This window comes from Euleptes europaea, chromosome 4, assembly GCF_029931775.1.
Source record: "Euleptes europaea isolate rEulEur1 chromosome 4, rEulEur1.hap1, whole genome shotgun sequence".
Taxonomy (NCBI): Eukaryota; Metazoa; Chordata; class Lepidosauria; order Squamata; family Sphaerodactylidae; genus Euleptes; species Euleptes europaea.
The window spans coordinates 92853785-92872922 of NC_079315.1; the positions used below are offsets into that span (position 1 = coordinate 92853785).

The following is a 19138-nucleotide window of genomic DNA, read 5'->3' on the forward strand; positions in this document are numbered from 1 at the left end:
GCATCAACTATTGAATCCGTTTTTGATGTTATGCAACACTATTATGGAGACGGGAATAGCACCAGAAACATGGTCACATGCTTTCATCTCACTAATTCACAAGTCTGGCAGAGACCCTGAAAAAGTAAATAATTATAGACCTATTTCGTTACTCAATGTGGATTACAAAATTTATGCTTCAGTTTTATCATCTAGAATCAAAAAGATGATTAAGGAATTGATACATGAGGACCAAGCAGGTTTTGTTCCTGGAATGCAAATTAAGGACAATGTAAGGATACTTTTAGATGCTTTGGAGTATTATGAAAGAATCCTCAACAGAAAGCAGCTTTTGTCTTCCTAGATGCGGAAAAAGCTTTTGACATGGTATCTTGGGATTATATGAAAAAGACTTTGGAAATAATGAATTTTGGAGGCAAATTTAGAAGAGCTATTGATGCTATATATACCAAACAGCAAGCGAAAATATTGGTTAATGAATCAATGTCAGGAGATTGTACAATACAAAAAGGGACGAGACAAGGGTGTCCACTTTCACCTTTATTGTTTGTTTTGGTTTTGGAGTCTTTGTTGTACGATTCGAGATTCTAAAGATATAAACGGTCTGAAAATAAGTAAACAGGAATATAAATTGAGAGCGTTTGCTGACGACTTATTATTGATTTTGGATGATCCTAATCGCTCTGCAATTAAATTGAAAGAGATACTGGATTCGTATAGTAAAGTTTCAGGTTTTAAAGTCAATCAGGAGAAAACACAGACAATTTTTAAGAATGTTTCTGATTCAGAACAACAACATTTTACTACTTTGACAAATTGGCAGAAAGCGACTAAAGTGAAATACTTGGGAATATGGATCTCTACTAAAAATGCCGATATGCTCTTTAACAATTACATTAAATTGTGGGGAGAAATAAAAAGAGACATGATGATTTGGACTAACAAGCATTTATCTTTATTAGGATGAATTTCAACGGTTCAGATGAATATATTGCCAAGACTATTGTTTTTATTTCAAAATCTCCCTATTATATCCCAAGCTAAATACTTTGATACATGGAGAAAAGATTTATTAAATTTTATCTGGCAAGGTAAGAAACCAAGGATTGCATATAAGTACTTGATTGACTCCAAAGAGAGAGGCAGACTTTCACTTCCAAATTTTAAGTTATATGCTGAAGCGGCTGCTATAGTATGGCTGAAAGATTGGATGGATTTGAAAAATATTTGTTTATTGGATTTAGAAGGATATGACAATAGAAGTGGATGGCATGGTTATTTGTGGTACAATAAAGTTAAAATGCATGCATTGTTTCAGCAACATATGGTTAAATCATCTCTTTACAGGATATGGATTAGATATAAAAAACTTTTAGAAGTAAAAACACCACTTTGGATTTCAACACAAGAGATGTTAACTCTGTGCCCATTACGACCTGCTCAATTTCTTACTTCACCTCTAGCCACCTCAACCTTTTATCAGTAAACAGTGTGAGTTCCAGAAGAATTTCAAGGCTCCAAGCTCTTCAGATAGGAGTAGTTGGTTTTTACATGCCAGTTTTATCTACCTTTTTTTAAAGGAGAAACTAATCAGCTTACAATTGTTTCCCCCTCCTCTTCCCACAACAGACACCTTGTGAGGTAGGTGAGGCTGAGAGAGCTCTAAGAGAACTGTGAATAGCCCAAGGTCACCCAGCTGGCTTCATGTGTAGGAATGAGGAAACCAACCCAGTTCACCAGTTTAGCATCAACCACTCATGTGGAGGAGTGGGGAATCAAACCCGATTCTCCAGATTAGAGTCTACTGCTCTTAACCACTACACCACGCTGGCTCTCAAAATAAGCCCACTCCAGGGCCCAAAAGTGACACACTCACATAATCTCTGATGTGCCTGGATTCAGGTTCATCCAATTCACCTTCATCCATGATTGGTAGTCTCCATTTTGAATCAAAGGAGAAAGATAATCAAGACATATTCTTAGTCAGCACTTCAACAGTTCTAAGAACTCAGTTTCCTTCAACAAAATATATCTGAGTTGTGAGAGAAATAAGATACCAAGGGAAGAATAAAAGTACCACATCTCTAATAAGATATGACTATCCATTTTTCTTCTGCTCCTTACAAAGTAAAATAGAAGAAACCCTGTATTGCTTAGTACTGGAGGGGCAACTAATTAACTGCTGGCTTTTATATCCTCAAATTAAGAATGCCTTTTTTTTTTGCTTCATTACCCCAGATGAAACTTGGACCAACTTCAAATCAGAATAAGTCTGCAGTACACCCAGTATTGTATTTAATATTCCACAAGCTGAATTCTGAGGGATTCCCCACCAGGTCCTAAAGTATATTTCCTTCTGGGTTCCTTGTTTGTTTTGATCACCCAGGATGATGAAAAATTCTGGAAAACTCAAGAACTTGCTTGCTGTTTTGTGATACTTTGTTTGGTCCTAATAAAAGATACTTAAATTTGGCCTTGGAATTTCTGTGGACCAGCACAATTGCTTATTCTTTGCCTACTACTACCAGAATAAATATCTTTTAAGAGCCAGCATAGTGTAGTGGTTAAGAGCGGTGGCTTGGAGAAGTGGAGTCTGATCAGGAGAACCAGGTTTGATTCCCCACTCCTCCACAGGAGCGGCGGAGGCTAATCTGGTGAACTGGATTTGTTTCTCCGCTCCTCCACATGAAGTCAGCTGGGTGACCTTGGGCAAGTTACAGCTCTGTTAGAGCTCTCTCAGTCCCACCTACCACACAGGGCATCTGTTGTGGGGAGGAGAAGGGAAGGTGATTGTAAGCCGGTTTGAGTCTCCCTTAAGTGGAAGAGAAAGTCGGCATATAAAAGCCAACTCTTCTTCTTCTTTTTAAATTGTACAGAAATGAAGATGTTTGCCTTTGGAAAAAAGCCAAAAAGAAGCAGCACCCATTAAATAGTTTTCAACTTGATCAGATAAATAACTTCAAGCAACCCTGGGCTTTACCTACAGAAAAAGTAGGAGCTACCCATTCTAAAAAAAATTAGGCAGCTAAATTGTTGCTTAAATGACTCATTGGGCCAAGTTGTGGGTTGTGATAGCTCAAGGTTTCTTGAGACAATCAAAATTCGTATTTAATTAATTTGTGTGTTACATCTGGTGTTCCAAAAGCACTGCTGCATGCTGAAGGTGAGACCCTCCAGTCAAAGCTCAGGCCACTACAGCAGTAACAACATATTGGGTTAGACCGTATCATGTCAGATGATAGATTACCCAAAAATGCTTGATGGAACTGACACAAATCAGCCAGCTGGTCTAAGTAATGTGAATATTTAATGCCATATTGAGATATTTCCCCAAACTGTGGGAGATAGCTGCTTAGAAGACACCTAAAAGGCTTTTTAAAAATAAAACTTATGCTACAGACACTTAATTTATATGGAGAATATATACAGACAACTCACTTTGCTCAATTATTCATTTAAAAATCACATTACACAGCGTCTTTGAAATATCTGCTTTATTTACAAATATATGCACAGTATATGATGAAAGCAAATATGCTCTACTACAGTATCACAGCCTCTAAACCTGCCAGTTTCACAGAAAATAACTGCTGCATCCCAGTTAGTCACTCTCTCTTCCCCCTCTCCCAAATTCAAACTGAAAAACTCCTTCACACTAGCTAGAGGCTGTCATAACCCAGATGCTGATGAGTCCTACATTCCAAAGGCTAAAGAAATATCTCAATCAAATATTCACATCAAAATAGTATTTTTAAATCCCTAATAATTCAGCTGTTGCCTATTCACACTAATATTTAAGACTTTATAAAAGTTTTTGAATACATACCTGTTAAGATACTCTCAGTGCCATCCTACAAACACTTTCCTGGGAGTAAGCCACAATGAGCAGATGAGCAGGGTTTCAAGTAAACCAATGGTTTTTAGCAAATAAATCAAGTAATTATGACAAAAAATGAACTGAAATATAGTAATCCCCAGGGAAAACACATTAAAATGAGAAGGAATAGATAAGGGGAAGCTTGCATTTCAGAAAATCTGAGAATAGTCTGTATTTAGAAATAAACAATAAATAAAGCTTAGCTTTGTTTTAGATAGTGGGAGGTTTATGGCACAATTGACATAAAATTGTATAATTGGGCATATTTTGAAGTCATAAAGCAGTGTACTCAGAATAGTTAACATCACTATATTCAAAATGGAAAATATATACAACTGATCGTATTTGAAAATGAAGTGCAAATATAAGGGATATATACCATCTGGCTTGAGGGTATTCTTATTCTACCAAAGGGCAATGTTTTGAACAGAAAGAAAATTAACTACCCATGAGTGAGTTTATTAATGTCATTGATTTCCATTTTAAAAAGGATGAGCAATCCAATAAAAATGGATGAGAACTTTCAGCTCACAGAGGTCTTCTAGCAGTGATCTCCGTCTGCTTTCCTTTAGTAAGAGAAGAATGCAATAGTTACCGTATAATTTTAAACTGTCAACTTACTTATCAAACTAATTACTTACACCTGTAATTCTAGCTATTGCATTCTAAATTTTAATATTTGAAATATTTTCACCAACTCTACAAAAATCTCACTGTAATATGCACATTGCTTGAGATGGCTTACAAATGACAAGTAAAAAGGTGATTTCGGAGATAACCTATTTTTTCTGAAGCTATAAAACTACACTAAAAACACTTTTCTAATCAGATTTTGTTTGGAATAAAATTGAAACATAATGAAGTTTTGCACAATCCAGGCCTGCAGAACGTATGACCACCAAAGTGAACATAGTCCACCAGCCATATACAGCGGCTCATTAGGAGCACAATAATCTGTTTTTGCTTCTAGCAAGAACTGTAAAAGTATGGGCAGTTGCCAAGAATCTATCACACAACAATAAATAGCTGGTGGGCTGTGCTCAGCTTGGTAGGTCACAAGTTGTGGTGAACTGGTACTATGTGGGATTTGTGAATTAATGTAACTTCATATACATTCATATAACTATCAATAATGTAATTTTTCTGCTGAAGCTGATGTCCACTGTCTTTTCCAGTGATCAAGAATATTCTCTGGTCAAGTTTTACCCAGTAACTTTTATATTTATTGGGTTAGATCCCACAAATCAGCAGCAGGCACTGATGGTAGGGAGCATTTCCTGCATTCCCTTACCCACAATGGAACAGTTGATTCTCTGGGTCTAAGGGCCCATACTGACTAACAGCCACATGGGTCTGGGGAGCTGCTAGCTTCGTTTTTGTATGTTTTCTATTTTGCTCCCAATATTTAGCTTGCTGCCAAGGTAGGTTACTTTCCTTGTTACAATAGTGCACATTATGTCCTTTTCTGTCCACCCCCTTGGTTAATGCTGTGGTCATCTCTCACTCTACTACAATCTCCTACTCTCTAGACTTCTCATGCCCCACACACACCCATACAGCACTCTGCCACCAAAAATAATCCTGCCATCTCATCATTCTCATAGGATTATCAAGGATTATCTAGACCCATTTCAGTTTGGACCCAGGCCTGGCTTTGGGATGGAAACAGCATTGGTTGCCCTGATAATCTTTGCCAGGAGAGTGGCAGGGGAAGTGACTCTGTTGATTCTCATAGACCTCAGCAGCTTTCATTACCATCAGCCATGGTATCCTTCTGGACCTGTTGCTAGACAGGGAGTAGGGGGCACTGTACTTCAGTGGTTCCACTCTTACTTGACCATCCAATTCCAGAAGGTGGTGCTGGGGGATGCTCATAGGATTATCTAGACTGATTTCAATTTGGACTCAGGTCTGACTCAATCCAGACAAGACTGAGATGCTGTTGTTCAATGGAGAAGCTGCTCAGGGACTGCGAAGTCAGCCTGTCCTGAAGGAACTGATTTGTAGCTTGGGGGTGCTACTGGATCCTGGCCTACGGTTGAAGAACCAAGTCTCCTCTGTGGCACACAGCACCTTTTATCAGCTCCAGCCTTTCTTCAAAAAGTGTGATCTGGCCATGGTGATCCATACTCTGATCACATCCAGTTAAGAGTACTGTAATGCACTCTTGATACATATTGATGGAATAGCAATAGAGCTATTCCAAGCCACAGAAACAGAGTCCATCAAAATCTTATGAATATGCCAACAAATATGGAAAACAAAACAATGGCCCACAGACTGGAAATGCTCAGTCTACTTCCCAAGTCCCAAAAAAATGAGACACCAAAGACTGCAGCAACTATCAGACCATCACATTAATTTCTCATGTGTTTCATAGACTTCAGCAAAATTTTTGACTGTGTGAATCATGAAAAGTTATGGTAGGTTTTAAAAGCAATGGGTGTGCCACAACATCTGATTGTTTTGATGCACAACCTGTACTCCGGACAAGAGGCTAATGTTAGGACAGAATATGGAGAAACAGAATGAATTCCAATTTGCAAAAGTTTTAAACAAGGATGTATTTCACACACCCCACACCACCACCTTTTCAATCTATATGCAGAACATATCATAAGGACAGCTGAATTAGATTTACATTAAGGTGGAGTGAAAATTGGTGGAAAGAACATTAACAATTTGAGATGTGCAGATGATACCATATTACTGGCAGAAAACAGTGAAGACTTGAAACAACTACTGCTGAAGGTTAAAGCAGAAAGTGCCAAAGCTGGATTCCAGATTAACATAAAGAAGACAAAAGTACTGAGGAATAACAGACCTTTAAATTTGATGATGAAGCAATTGAAATTGTTCAGATTTTCTATTCCTGGGCTCCATCATCAACCAAAAAGGAAGACTGCATCCAATAAATCAAAAAGAGATTAAGACTAGGAAGGGTATCTCTGAAGGAACTAGAAATTATTATCATGTGTAAGGATGTGTTGCTGGTGACCAAGATCAGAATAATCCATACTACAGTATTACCCACAACTATGTATGGGTGTGAAAGTTGGACAATGAAGAAAGCTGACAGGAAGAAAGCTGATTCATTTGAAATGTGGTGTTGGAGGAGAGTTTTACGAATACAGGGGACCGCCAAAAAGACAAACAAGTGGGTTCTACATCAAATCAAGTCTGAACTCTCTCTTGAAGTTAAAATAACTAAACTGAGACTACCGTACTTTGGTCACATTATGAGACGTCAAGAGTCACTGCCTAATTTAAAATGTAAGCTGCTTTGGTCCCTGTTGGGGAAAAAGGTGGGGTATAAATCAAGTAAATAAAAAGGCAGCACGCGTACTGATAGTACTATGCAAATAATATATTCACTATAGTACATATCCCCAAAACAATAAGACACATGATTCACATTTTGCTTCATTTTTAAACATTGTATAAATCTTGGTTCTTGTAGGTTATCTGGGCTGTGTAACCGTGGTCTTGGTATTTTCTTTCCTGACGTTTCGCCCGCAGCTGTGGCAGGCATCTTCAGAGGAGTAACACTGTCTGTGTTACTCCTCTGAAGATGCCTGCCACAGCTGCGGGCGAAACGTCAGGAAAGAAAATACCAAGACCACGGTTACACAGCCCAGATAACCTACAAGAACCAATGAACTCTGACCGTGAAAGCCTTCGACAATATTGTATAAATGTGCTCCTTGCTTTAAAGGAGTACTTAAATAATAACTTGCTAGGATTAATACCAAGAAGAAATACACAATACAAACAAATAAACACGAAGGTTGACATAATATTAGATGAAGTACAAATATTTCTATCAGAAATAGTCTATAAAATAAAACTCATGCAAGGTGCCAAGACCTGACAATGCTGAAGAATTATCTATATCATACAGATGAGAACTATAAGAATCTTGGGGAAATCATGGCACATACGCATTATTGTATTATGCCTTTCAAGGACTTAGGAGCACTGCCTCAAGTGTTCTTTCCACATAAAGGCAACATATAAATAAAAAACAATTAGTAAAATTATTACATCCTTACATAAGATGTCTGAATGAATTTAAACGGTTTCATTGTATCAAATCCAAACACTACTAGACTCATTTATTCAACATGAAAACAATCCCATACCAAAAATCTCTTCACTTATCACTTCAGCTGCTCTTTCCTTCCATAAAACATGCGGTTCTACCCAATTCTCCTGTAGCTCTATTGTTCACTGCTTCTGAGTGCGATAGCCAAACAATGAAAAGTTGAAATTTTTTAAAATGCAGGATCAACAGGTCAGGGCAGAGGACAAGACAAGAAGTATACAGGTAGAAGCAGTCTACCAGACACAAAACAAGACTGAAAAAAAGCATAATTGAAGTGCCATATAAAATAAGATCGGCAGGTGGTCCACTTTAGTCTTTTTGACTTCTTCCCACTTGCTGTTTTCTGCTCAATTTTTGTCAAGTTCATCTATTGGGTCTTGTTAGTGATTGCTGGAGACCTTTTACCCGCAGGGTACTTTCTTAATGATGACTCACTTCTCCAGGGACACTGCATAAAAGGAAGAAGTTAACTGAGAAATACAGAATATGTACCAAAAAAATTCACTTCTTTCTTTAGCTTCCAGGATGCCCCTTTCAGGCTGACAGAAATTTCTGACATGTTAATTTGAATGTTCTGGATCAGACTATATTACTCCAAAGAATCAGGTGGGTGTAATTTATTGCTAGACAGTATGTTCCAAAGTAGAAATGTCTTTTGTCACCGTGCATTTTTTGCTAAGAGTTATTTGTAGTATTACAATAATTCAAGTATCATTTAATTGACAAAAAGCAATTTAACAGAAGCAGCCATGGCTTGTTCAGCCACAGAGTATTTCAAGCCGCTACTTAAAGAAGAACATTGGAAGGAGGTGAAATTGGCAGATGGGAATTGACAGCACACAGCTGCAAAGTATATGCGATTGTATGTGCTTTTCAAAGTTTAAACCTACATCATCTCTGCTGGAACCCGGATCTTTGAAAACTGAACAGCCAGCTCCAGCCACAGTACAGCTATATTTCTATGTGTGTTGTGAGGCAATGGAGCTGTAAATATGATTATTTGATTTTTACCTCACCATAGCTACATATGCATAAAAACCATCTTACCTAAAATATTTGCAAGAACTGTCATATAGGTTATAGTCTCCTCAGCCACTCCTTAAAACTTTAACCTTTGCTATACAAATTCAGGTAAAGGACTATAATGCACAGGATAGGAAGGACCGAGGAGACCCTTTGCCACTGGGAGGGGCTGCGGCTCAGTGGTAGAGCATCTGTTTGGCATGCAGAAGGCCCCAGGTTCAATCCCCGACATCTCCAGTTAAAGGGACTAGGCAACTAGGTGATGTGAAAGACCTCTGTCTGAGACCCTGGAGAGCCGCTGCCAGTCAGAGTAGGCAGTACTAACTTTGATGGACCAAGGGCTTGATTCAGTATAAGGCAGCTTCATATGTTCATATGTTCACTGGAGCTCAGTTCACAGGGCTGTACAGAAGTTCACTTAGAGGAAAGCTTACAAAGTGTCTCATGAGCACACACATTATGCTTATGCAGAAGAATTTACAAAATATCCAGACTTAAAATTTGTATGTCCTCAGACCATCAACTCTCACATTTGAATAGAACGCAAGCATTTTCAAGGTCAATTTCCCTTCCTCCCTTTTCAAAATCCAATCCAGAAAACTGCTTAAGAAGTTCATTGCTGCTGTTTGACAGAGGGGAGGCTAATTCCACCAAGGCCTCAGTTCTTCCACCTGCTCAGCCCCAGCCCAGCTGTTGCTTCTCTTTCATTGTCATATGGTGACTTTAGACAGTCGTTAGGTTTTTTTGGTTTTGAGTTTTGTAAGAGAAAAGCAGGATACAAACATTTTAATTAAATAAACTGCAGATCAAGCTGATAAGAAGAAAAGCCTTGTGTTGTTGCTAAACTACTTAGCACAAAAATGGGCTGCGCTAGTTCAAAAAGCAATGATACTCTTCTACGAGATTCATCTTCAAAGTCTGTTTCTGTATTTTAGCTGCTAAATCTGACATAACTAAATTGAAGGTGCCCAGACTCAAACTTACAAGTAGAAGAGAATACAGTTCCATCATTCATTCACTTGGGAAAACTAAAACATTTTTTTTCTTTTAGTATTTAAGAACAAAGACTATTAAGCTCAGCACTAGCTCCAGCAACCACCCAGACATTTCTGGAAGCTCACAATTAGGGTATAAAAGTACTAGCAGTCCTCTTTGGCTTGTTCTCAGCACTTGATAGTCAGATATATTGCCTATTTCAGGGGTCCCCAACGCGGTGCCTGTGAGCGCAATGGCACCTGCCAACTCCTTTCCTGGTGCCTGCCAAGTAGGGTTGCCAGGTCCCTCTTCACCACTGGCAGGAGGTTTTAGGGGCGGAGCCTAGGGAGGGTGGGGTTTGGGGAGGGGAGGGACTTCAATGCCATAGAATCCAATTGCCAAAGCACCCATTTTCTCTAGGTGAACTGATCTCTATTGGCTGGAGATCAGTTGTAATAGCAGGAGATCTCCAGGTAGTACCTGGAGGTTGGCTTACTGCCAAGTGCTTTTAGAATGTGGAGAGGCTAGGTAGGGCTTTTGCCCAGCAGAGATTCTGGTTGGCTGTGAAAATTAAAAGGCATCCTGTTAAATAGAACTTTTGCCTGAAATATCAAATTGTTACAATTAGACTTATGTATGACTTCCGTCTCAGACTTTTTGTGGTCCTCCTGTGGCAGCCATTTTGTGATTGTACCCACCACCCTGAATCAGAATTCCAGAGGTGCCCACAGGCTCAAAAAGGTTGGGGACCCCTGGTTTATTTTGTAGACATTCCATTTGAAATCCTCTCTCAATTTTTGTTATCCATTCTTCAATCTACCTAAGCTCCAAAATCATTTAGTAACACAGAGAAATATCTCTGCATGAATCTAAGTATTCACATATCTATTCTGAAATGGGGAAGTAGTTGGTTATATTTTCCTTATGCGTGAAATACAGGCAACAAAGAGACAGAACACATCAGGAAAAGAAAAGTCTGAATATTACTCATGTGACTCATGGAAAGTTGGCAAGGCTATGTTCAAGAACCATACGAATAAGGGCAGTCTTCATTCTCTTCAACTTTTTTTCCACACATTACTAGGTGGCCAACAGGCAAACCCAGAAATGCAGCAAGTGAAATGTCAGCTGATATAAAATTCATTCCAGTGACTCTTTCACAAACGGCTTTAATCACCTTTTTATATATTCTGAAATTAGATGTTTAAATTTTAACCATAATTGGTTGTTTAATACATGAAAGAATATTTATCTTCTATGGGGTGTTACTTGGCTCCTGATCTGTAGAGGAAGATACTACCCACGTTGTGTAGTTCAGCATTCTGAAATTTGTGTTACCAGCTCCTTTGCATAAAAAATACCAGACAGTGGACCTGGTGTCTTGCTAACTGCTGCCCTCCTAGAATACAAAACAGGTTTTAGACAGGTCTCCCTAGAAGCTAAAATGATTAAACTGAGGCTATCATACTTTGGTCACATTACAAGAATACAAGAGTCACTGGAAAAGACAACAATGCTAGGAAAAGTTGAAGGCAGCAGAAAGAGAGAAAGATCCAACATGAGATGGATTGACTCAATAAAGGAAGCCACAGTCCTCGGTTTGCAAGATCTGAGCAAGGCTGTTAACATTAGGACATTTTGGAAGTCATTAATTCATAGGGTCACCATGTTGGAAGTGACTTGACGGCACTTAACACACAGAGAGACCTGACAGAGAGAACTATTCAGCACTGTTTTCAATACTGCAATGTCAAACACATCTGCCATGTTCTTTCGACAATTTGCTTGAAGCATGTGTTATTTGTTTTTAACCTGGAGCCAAATCTTCCTTCTAAAATAGATGTCAGTCTTCTATAACTGAACACATAGTTAACAATAGAAAATTCAGACTTCTGCATAAATGTAATACTGTCCCATTGTTATTGTATTGCTTGGTTGTAGCAAGATTCTATTCTATTTGCTACCTTTATCTTTTCTTCCCTAAGGTAATCCAATAATCCACACTCAAAATCATTGAGACCAATTACAAACCCTTATCAACCTGTCACAGTAAGCCTTAAGCAAAAAAGAAGCTTAACAATTCCTATTAAGTTGTATGCATCTGGAATCTTCTGTTCAGCACCTCATCTGATGATATCAGCTGCTTTCCTTCCACCACATAATGAGGTTTATGATCATTATGTGGCCAAGCTGCAACAGCCTGATTTTTCAGTGTGTGAAAACAGATTGAAATAGAGCAAAACAGTGCCATGGGAAGTTTTTCGTTTGGCACCTTTCATTGAAATGAAGGATAGTTTGAGAATCTGTTGAAACCAAAAACGCAAGTACAATAGCCTTTTACCATCTTTCTAAATCAAGAAGCCCACTAATGGCATCTTCAATAGGATATTCTATACCCATAAATACAAAGATGAACTTTCTACTTCTAACACATAACAAGAACAATTACTAAAAACTAGCCGAATGTACTAAATATAGTATTACTCATTTCCAAAACAAGAACTCCAAAAAGGATTTCTTTGTCACGTGTAACTTAGATTCCCATATCCATAAATTTCATTTTAATGCTGTTTACACCAACAGCTTGCTTCTATTTGCTGCTGTTTCTGAAATGTGCATGCAGTTTTTAATATTTGTAGTCCAACCCCCTGCCCTGCCTTTGTCTGCAGTACCCCCTCCCAAATATTTCATTTTCTGACAAGAATGTTGGTAGTTCAAACAATAGTGATAACTTTACTGTTTCAAACAGTATAATGTTCTAAAGAGGGCCACTGCCATACAGGAAAAAGCTGTAAGATTACAACTACTACCACTTTAATTAAAAGGTTAGGTGTCACAGAGAGAGAGGCAGAGAATATGCATCAGTGATGAGTTGAGTCTTTTTAGTTTTGATTTCATCACTGGTGTTTTTCAATTGTTATGACTTTTTAAATCCCCTTGAACCAGATCTATAGAAAGTTGGTACAGAAATAATCCCAAAAATAAATATATAAGACTACACTATTCTGCGTAAACATCCTTAAGGAGGTGAAAGATACAATACTTACAAGCAACACATACTTTAAAACATACCAGTTCAAAATGCCCTTGGAAACAAAGCATATGCATCTATGCAATATAACTAACTGCAAGATAAGAGGTCATCTAAATACGCTTATTTCAAATCAATTTAAAAAAACATGCTTACAAAACATGCTTGCAAAATCCATAATTTCACTGATCAACTATTAAATTGTAATCTATATCATCCAAAATGTTTCGTTTCCTGAAAATCTATTGCCATCTAGATGTACATCAAATTAACTCCAGCTAAGTGCAAAAGTATTCAGATACTTATTCAATGACTCATGAAACTCAAATAACAGAATTTATACTCCCAAGGCATATTTTTATTTACTTTGCTAATAGTATCCTGAAAGCACAAATCATCCTTTACTAAAGGATCACTAAGAAGTACCAATAGAAACATTACACAGAGCACAAGCACCTAAGGGCTTAGATTTACAATCACAGCTTTCTTTGTGAACATCATACAGCCAATCAACTACCACATTTAACCTTCATTTCATCAACCACTGAAAGTAAAGAGACACATTGAAGAGCTGTCAAGCTCCACACAGAGCACTGAACACTATGAAAGAAAAACATTAGCTACTCACAAACTTCCTCTTCTTGGAAGACTCAGCTCCTTCTGCAAATGAAGAAAAGTGTAATTAATTATATAATCAGTTTACAGCATGCAATAAAATATTTTTCATTTACTGGATAATCCATTTTTTCATGGATTTAGATTTACTGGAAATTCGGTTTATTTTTTTCTGCACAGTTTGATGTAGTTACCCAAAGCACAGATTGCCTTGGTCATTTCCTCTTATATTTTTACTGTATGGACTATATCCATTTTCACGCAGAGAATTTTGCAATACTTCTGGTTGCCGATTACCATATATAAGAGGGATGGGCAGTGGGTATGTGCTACAAGTCATGCTAGAAAATTCTACTCAAAAAGCCAGCCTATGAAAGAAATGTCAGGCTGTCATAAAACAGTCCCCAGTCAGAATAGCTTTACATCTAATTCTGCATAATGGCTCAAGAGTACAGATCAAACAATTCACATGATAGGGCCATGTATGGATACAGAGGATTTTTTCTGCAGCTGATTTTTATTTTTTTGCAGAAAAATCCAAACACATAAACATTGGGGTTAATTAACCCCTCTACCAAAACTGAGAATGTCAACTGATATCACATGAAAGTTTGAGAGATCACAGTATTTATTTATTTACAAAATGTATACCCTGCCTTTCTGCCCCCAGAAGGACCACCAAGGCAGCTTACAAATTCAAACATACATAATAAAATCCCATTTTAACACCATTTAGAACCAACCTCCCCAACAAAAACACACACATCATTAAAGCAATTAAAAGCAATTAACCATTAAAAACAGAGCTAAATATATATACAAAGACATAAACACAAAAATTAAAATATTAGGAAGGAGGGAATCACTGAAAGAATGCCAAACAAAACAAACCCACTACTAGAAGATGGTGACAGAAGGGGACTTTCTCCCTGGGTTTTGGTGCCATGACCAAGAAGGCCCCCTCTCAGGCTGCCACATGCCTAATGTCAGACGGTGGGGGCACCTGAAACAGGGCCTTCAAAGATTACCATAGTGGTTGGGTGGATTCATAAGGGAGTAGGTGGTCCTTCAGGTACGTTGGCCCAAACCATACAGGGCTTTGAGGGTCAACGCCAGCACCGTGAATGGTGCCCAGAAGCAAACTGGGAGCCAGCGAATGGGACAAGACTGGAGTGATATGGTCCCTTCAACCCACTCCAGTCAACATCCTGGCTGCAACATTCTGTACCAGTTTCTGACACTTTTCACAGGTAGCCCCATGTAGAGAGCATTGCAGTAATCTAATCTAGATGTAACTAGGACATGGAAAGGACTTGTTGCTATTTCTTTCCCATTAGTGCTAAAATGGCATCCTGTGCCGGTATGACATAGTTCTTCAGTTGCACCAACGCAACACATACAATTCTATTAGGGCTCTCCCTCTCCAACACCTTCTGTAGTGAAGCTGAGTGCGAACAATTCAGTTCTCTGTTATGTCTGTGTTTCTCTGTATACTTTTTATATCAGTATTGCACAGTGTTACCGTTGTTTCTCTAGCTTAGTTTCTGGTTCTAGCATATTTGAAGAAATCCTTATTTTTAACAATCTTTAATAATTTATTCCTCATATTTCATCTTGTCTCAAGAAGCAAGGAAAGAGGAGATGGCAAACAGATACAAAATTTTGCCTATGATTCTTTCGTCATTAACTGTTTCTGGACTCTCAGGTCATGTCAGTCTTCACAAATCTAAGATTACAAGGATAGAAGCACATTTCTTTAATTTCATGTTTTTGTCCCCCTCATATTCCTTAAAGCAACCTTCCAGATGTTTAGCCTAGTTTTAAACTCACATTGTACAAACAACAAAATAAACACAAGACAGCAAAATAAATAAAACTAATCTGAATCTGTTTTTGTTAGATGTATTGAAGATCCCATAATGTATTATTTTAGATTTGCTCAGTCAACCAGTGAAATACCCAGTCCAGAAATTAAAATATCTCTCTCCAGATATTATCAAAGTTTTTATTACATCAAGGTGTAAGAAGTCAGGTTGGATAAGTTACCCTATTATCATGGCAGCAGAATCACAGAACTGTGTTTAAACCAGGGATTGGGAACGTCAGGCCCAGGGGCAGTTTAAGGCCCGCGAAATCATTTGGTCTGGTCCTTCATGGCTCCTGGCAGATCTCTAGCTCAGAAGGATCTAAGACTGGTGATCCGCCCCCCCTCCTGCAGACAGGAATAGCCTCTATTCAAGGCAGATGTGAGTTTGTTTTGCCGAGAAAAGGGACCTTCCCCCCCCTTGCAGAAGAGTCCTTAGCTATGGAGCTGCTAGGACCGCCCAAGAAACTGTGTTAACCCTTTCCCATGGAGAAATGTTCTGTACTACAAGAGGGCTGGGGGCGAAAGTGGCGACAATGGAGGGGTTAAAGGAGGCAGGGCCAGAATGCGCAGGGAGGCGAGTTCTTAGCCAGTGTGTCCTCATTTCATCCCTGCAGGCGGAGGTAGCAGGAGCCGGCTGTAGAATCCGGCCCCGACCATGCAGAGCAGGAGCAACTCCGGCATGCGGCTGAATGGCTACGCCCAACTGGTGCAACAGACCATCCTCTGCCACCAGGTGGGAGAGTGCGCCACCGGCTGGATGCCTGCCTGCTTGCCCGCACACAGGGGGTGGGTGTCATCTGGTGCAGCTGCCTGCTTGGAGCTTGGTTGGCTATTTTTTAAGTTGAAAAATTTGTATGGCCCGTGAATGATGATATCAATATCCAAATGGCCCTTGGCGGAAAAAAGGTTCCCCACCACTGGTTTAAACTGTAGAAAACTAAGGATTGCAAGGCGAAAGGAAGAGTTATTATGCTTATAGAGAGTTCCACTAGATATCTGACAATGTATAGCGGGAAAAGTAATGCTTATCCTTCCTAAGATATAGTATGACCAAGAAGGAGAAAACAGAAGTACATGATCTATTTCAGCTACAGTTGCTGTAGCGGTGGAAGAAAATGGAAGGAGATATGTGGTTGGTGGTATCAAGTGATACTGGCCAAGTACCTTTATCTGTTCTGGTAAGGATTAGACAGTTGACAAGAATGTAGCTTGCCTGGCCGGGCACACTACAAGAGATTTTTGGCATCTTACAAATTAACAGATTTCTCTTGCATCTAATGAACATATGCTTCATGCATAGCGTCCTGTTGATGTCATTCCATGCATCTGATGAAGCAAGCTCTGACTTGCAAAAGCTTATGTATGCTGAAATAATGTTTGCTGGTCTTTAAGGTGCCACTTTAAACATATTTACTTCAATGTAAGATAATGCATTTTAAGCTAAAGAAGTTTAATTTGTTCAGTAAATGTATACCCTTTGTATGCTAAAAACATTCCAAGGAGTATCAAGATGTTTATCAATGTCTCTGAGGAAGGAACATGAATATTGTCTTGCCTCTTGTAGCCTGCAGTATTTATAGCCATATTATGAAGTTCTTTAAAATGTATTTACCATTATTTAAATCCATGCATCCTTCAGTGCTGTATGTCTTCATTTTAGAATAAAAATATTATTTCTACACACACACCCCAGTTGTATTTGAAAGCTGGAAATTTCCTTTAATCTTGTTCAGAAGACAGGAACAGATGGAGTGTGGGAAGGGAGGCTCATCCTTGAATATTTGTGCAGGGCCCCAGAATCTCTAACACTAACCCTGATTAGTAGGGCTGTCGATTCGGTTCGGCCCAAACTGAAAAACAGCCGAATTTCCCGATTCGGCGGTTTTTAGTTCGGGACGAACTGAACTAAAAAATGGCGGGAAACCGGGGAGCCGAATTCAGCGAGTTTGGGAGTTCACGAATAAATCCGGCAAATTCGGGGCCGTCAGTAAGCAGCATTCTCCTCCCCCGGCCAATCGGTGGCCAAGTTGGGTCTTCTTCTGGCCAATCAGTCAGGATTGAGTACTGGAGGAATCAGCTGATGTGCAGCTGGGCCGGGGAGAGAGAGAGAGTGAGAGAAATCCTCGTGTGTGGGGGGGTGCTTGTGCACATTCGCTCCTTTCCGTGGCTGCAGGGAGCGCGTTTTTGGGGGTAAAGACCCCAAACTTTCAGTGGAGCTTCAGACAAGGCTTCTTAAGAGACCCCCCAAGTTTTGTAAACATTGGGTCAGGGGGTCCCGAGATATGGGCTCCCCCCTTTTCTCTTTCCGTGGCTGCAGGGGGCGCATTTTAGGGGTACAGACCCCAAACTTTCAGCGGAGCTTTAGACGAGCCTTCTTAAGAGACCCCCCAAGTTTTGTAGACTTTGGGTCAGGGGGTCCCGAGATATGGGCTCCACCCCTTTTCCCTCCCCCCTTTTCCATTTCCGTGGCTGCAGGGGGCGCTTTTTTGGGGGTGCAGCCCCCAAACCTTCAGGATATCTTCAGACAGCCTTCTTAAGAGACCCCCCAAGTTTTGTAAAGATGGGTTCAGTGGGGGCAGAAATGTCGACTCCCCCCTTTTCTCTTTCCGTGGCTGCAGCGGGCGCATTTTTGGGGGTACAGACCCCAAACTTTCAGCGGAGCTTCAGACAAGCCTTCTTAAGAGACCCCCCAAGTTTTGTTAATATTGGGTCAGGGCCCCCCGAGATATGGGCTTTCCCCTTTTCCCTTTTTCCTATTGGGATGAATGGATCACCAGATCCTGTATGCATCTCCAGAGCAAAACGTCCCGTGCTTAAATGGAATCGTCTTGGATTACCCAGTCCTCCTCCCACCTCTCCTGATGGAACAGAAGACAGCCACAGTAAGACCCCTCTGGGGGCTTTAATCTATAATTTTTCTCCTGTGTGTGTGTGTGGGGGGGAAGCAGAGTCTGTGTGTGTGTGGGGAGGGAGCAGTTTCTGTGGGTGGGTGGGGGAGCCAAAGGGGGCTTTCGCCCGTTCTGCCTGGGGGTATGTGTCCCCTCGAGTCTCTCTCTCCCTGGTTTGAGGGGGGGCTTCAGTGTGTCCTCAGGTTTTCCCTCATTCATAAGATCGGTTAGGTCTATTTTGATACTTGCTCAAAACTGGTTTTCAAATGGTGACTTAAAGAATGCATTTGCCTGGTCCCAGTCCGATGCAAAAGGGGAAATTCCACCCCCTCCTGCTCCTTATGCATAGCTAGCTGCCTCTGTTCCTTTCCATGCTTTGCACGGTTGCAAAGGTGTTGCTTTGCAGGGTTGTGTTGCTTTGCAGTTGTGTTGCTTTGCAAACATCTTAGCACCTGCCCCGCCCTTGCTCTCATCAGCTGTTTGTTGGGGCTGGGAGCTTTGTGCGTGGGCAGCAAGCTCTGCTCAGAGATCCACATTAAGGGTGGGGGGGGACCCCTTTCGGGGCCCATATCTCAGCCCCCCCGACCCAATCTTTACAAAACTTGGGGGGTCTGGCAAGAAGGGTCCTTTGATGCTCCGCTGAAAGTTTGGGACCTCTACCCCAAAAAATGCCCCCCCAGAGCAGCGGAAAGGCACGGTTGTGTTTTTAATGGCTTTATTCGGCCGAATTTTTTCCCCGAACTTTGAATTCCCGCCG

General features: G+C 40.1%; 1 protein-coding gene across 1 annotated transcript in view; it reads right to left on the reverse strand.

The window, feature by feature from the left end:
* Positions 1-19138, reverse strand: part of MAST4 (microtubule associated serine/threonine kinase family member 4) — a 229359-nt gene that overhangs the window by 161642 nt on the left and 48579 nt on the right. Inside the window, exon 3 of the mRNA XM_056847860.1 lies at positions 13640-13671. Within this exon, the coding sequence (XP_056703838.1) occupies positions 13640-13671 (32 nt within the window). The remainder of the gene's footprint in view (positions 1-13639; positions 13672-19138) is intronic.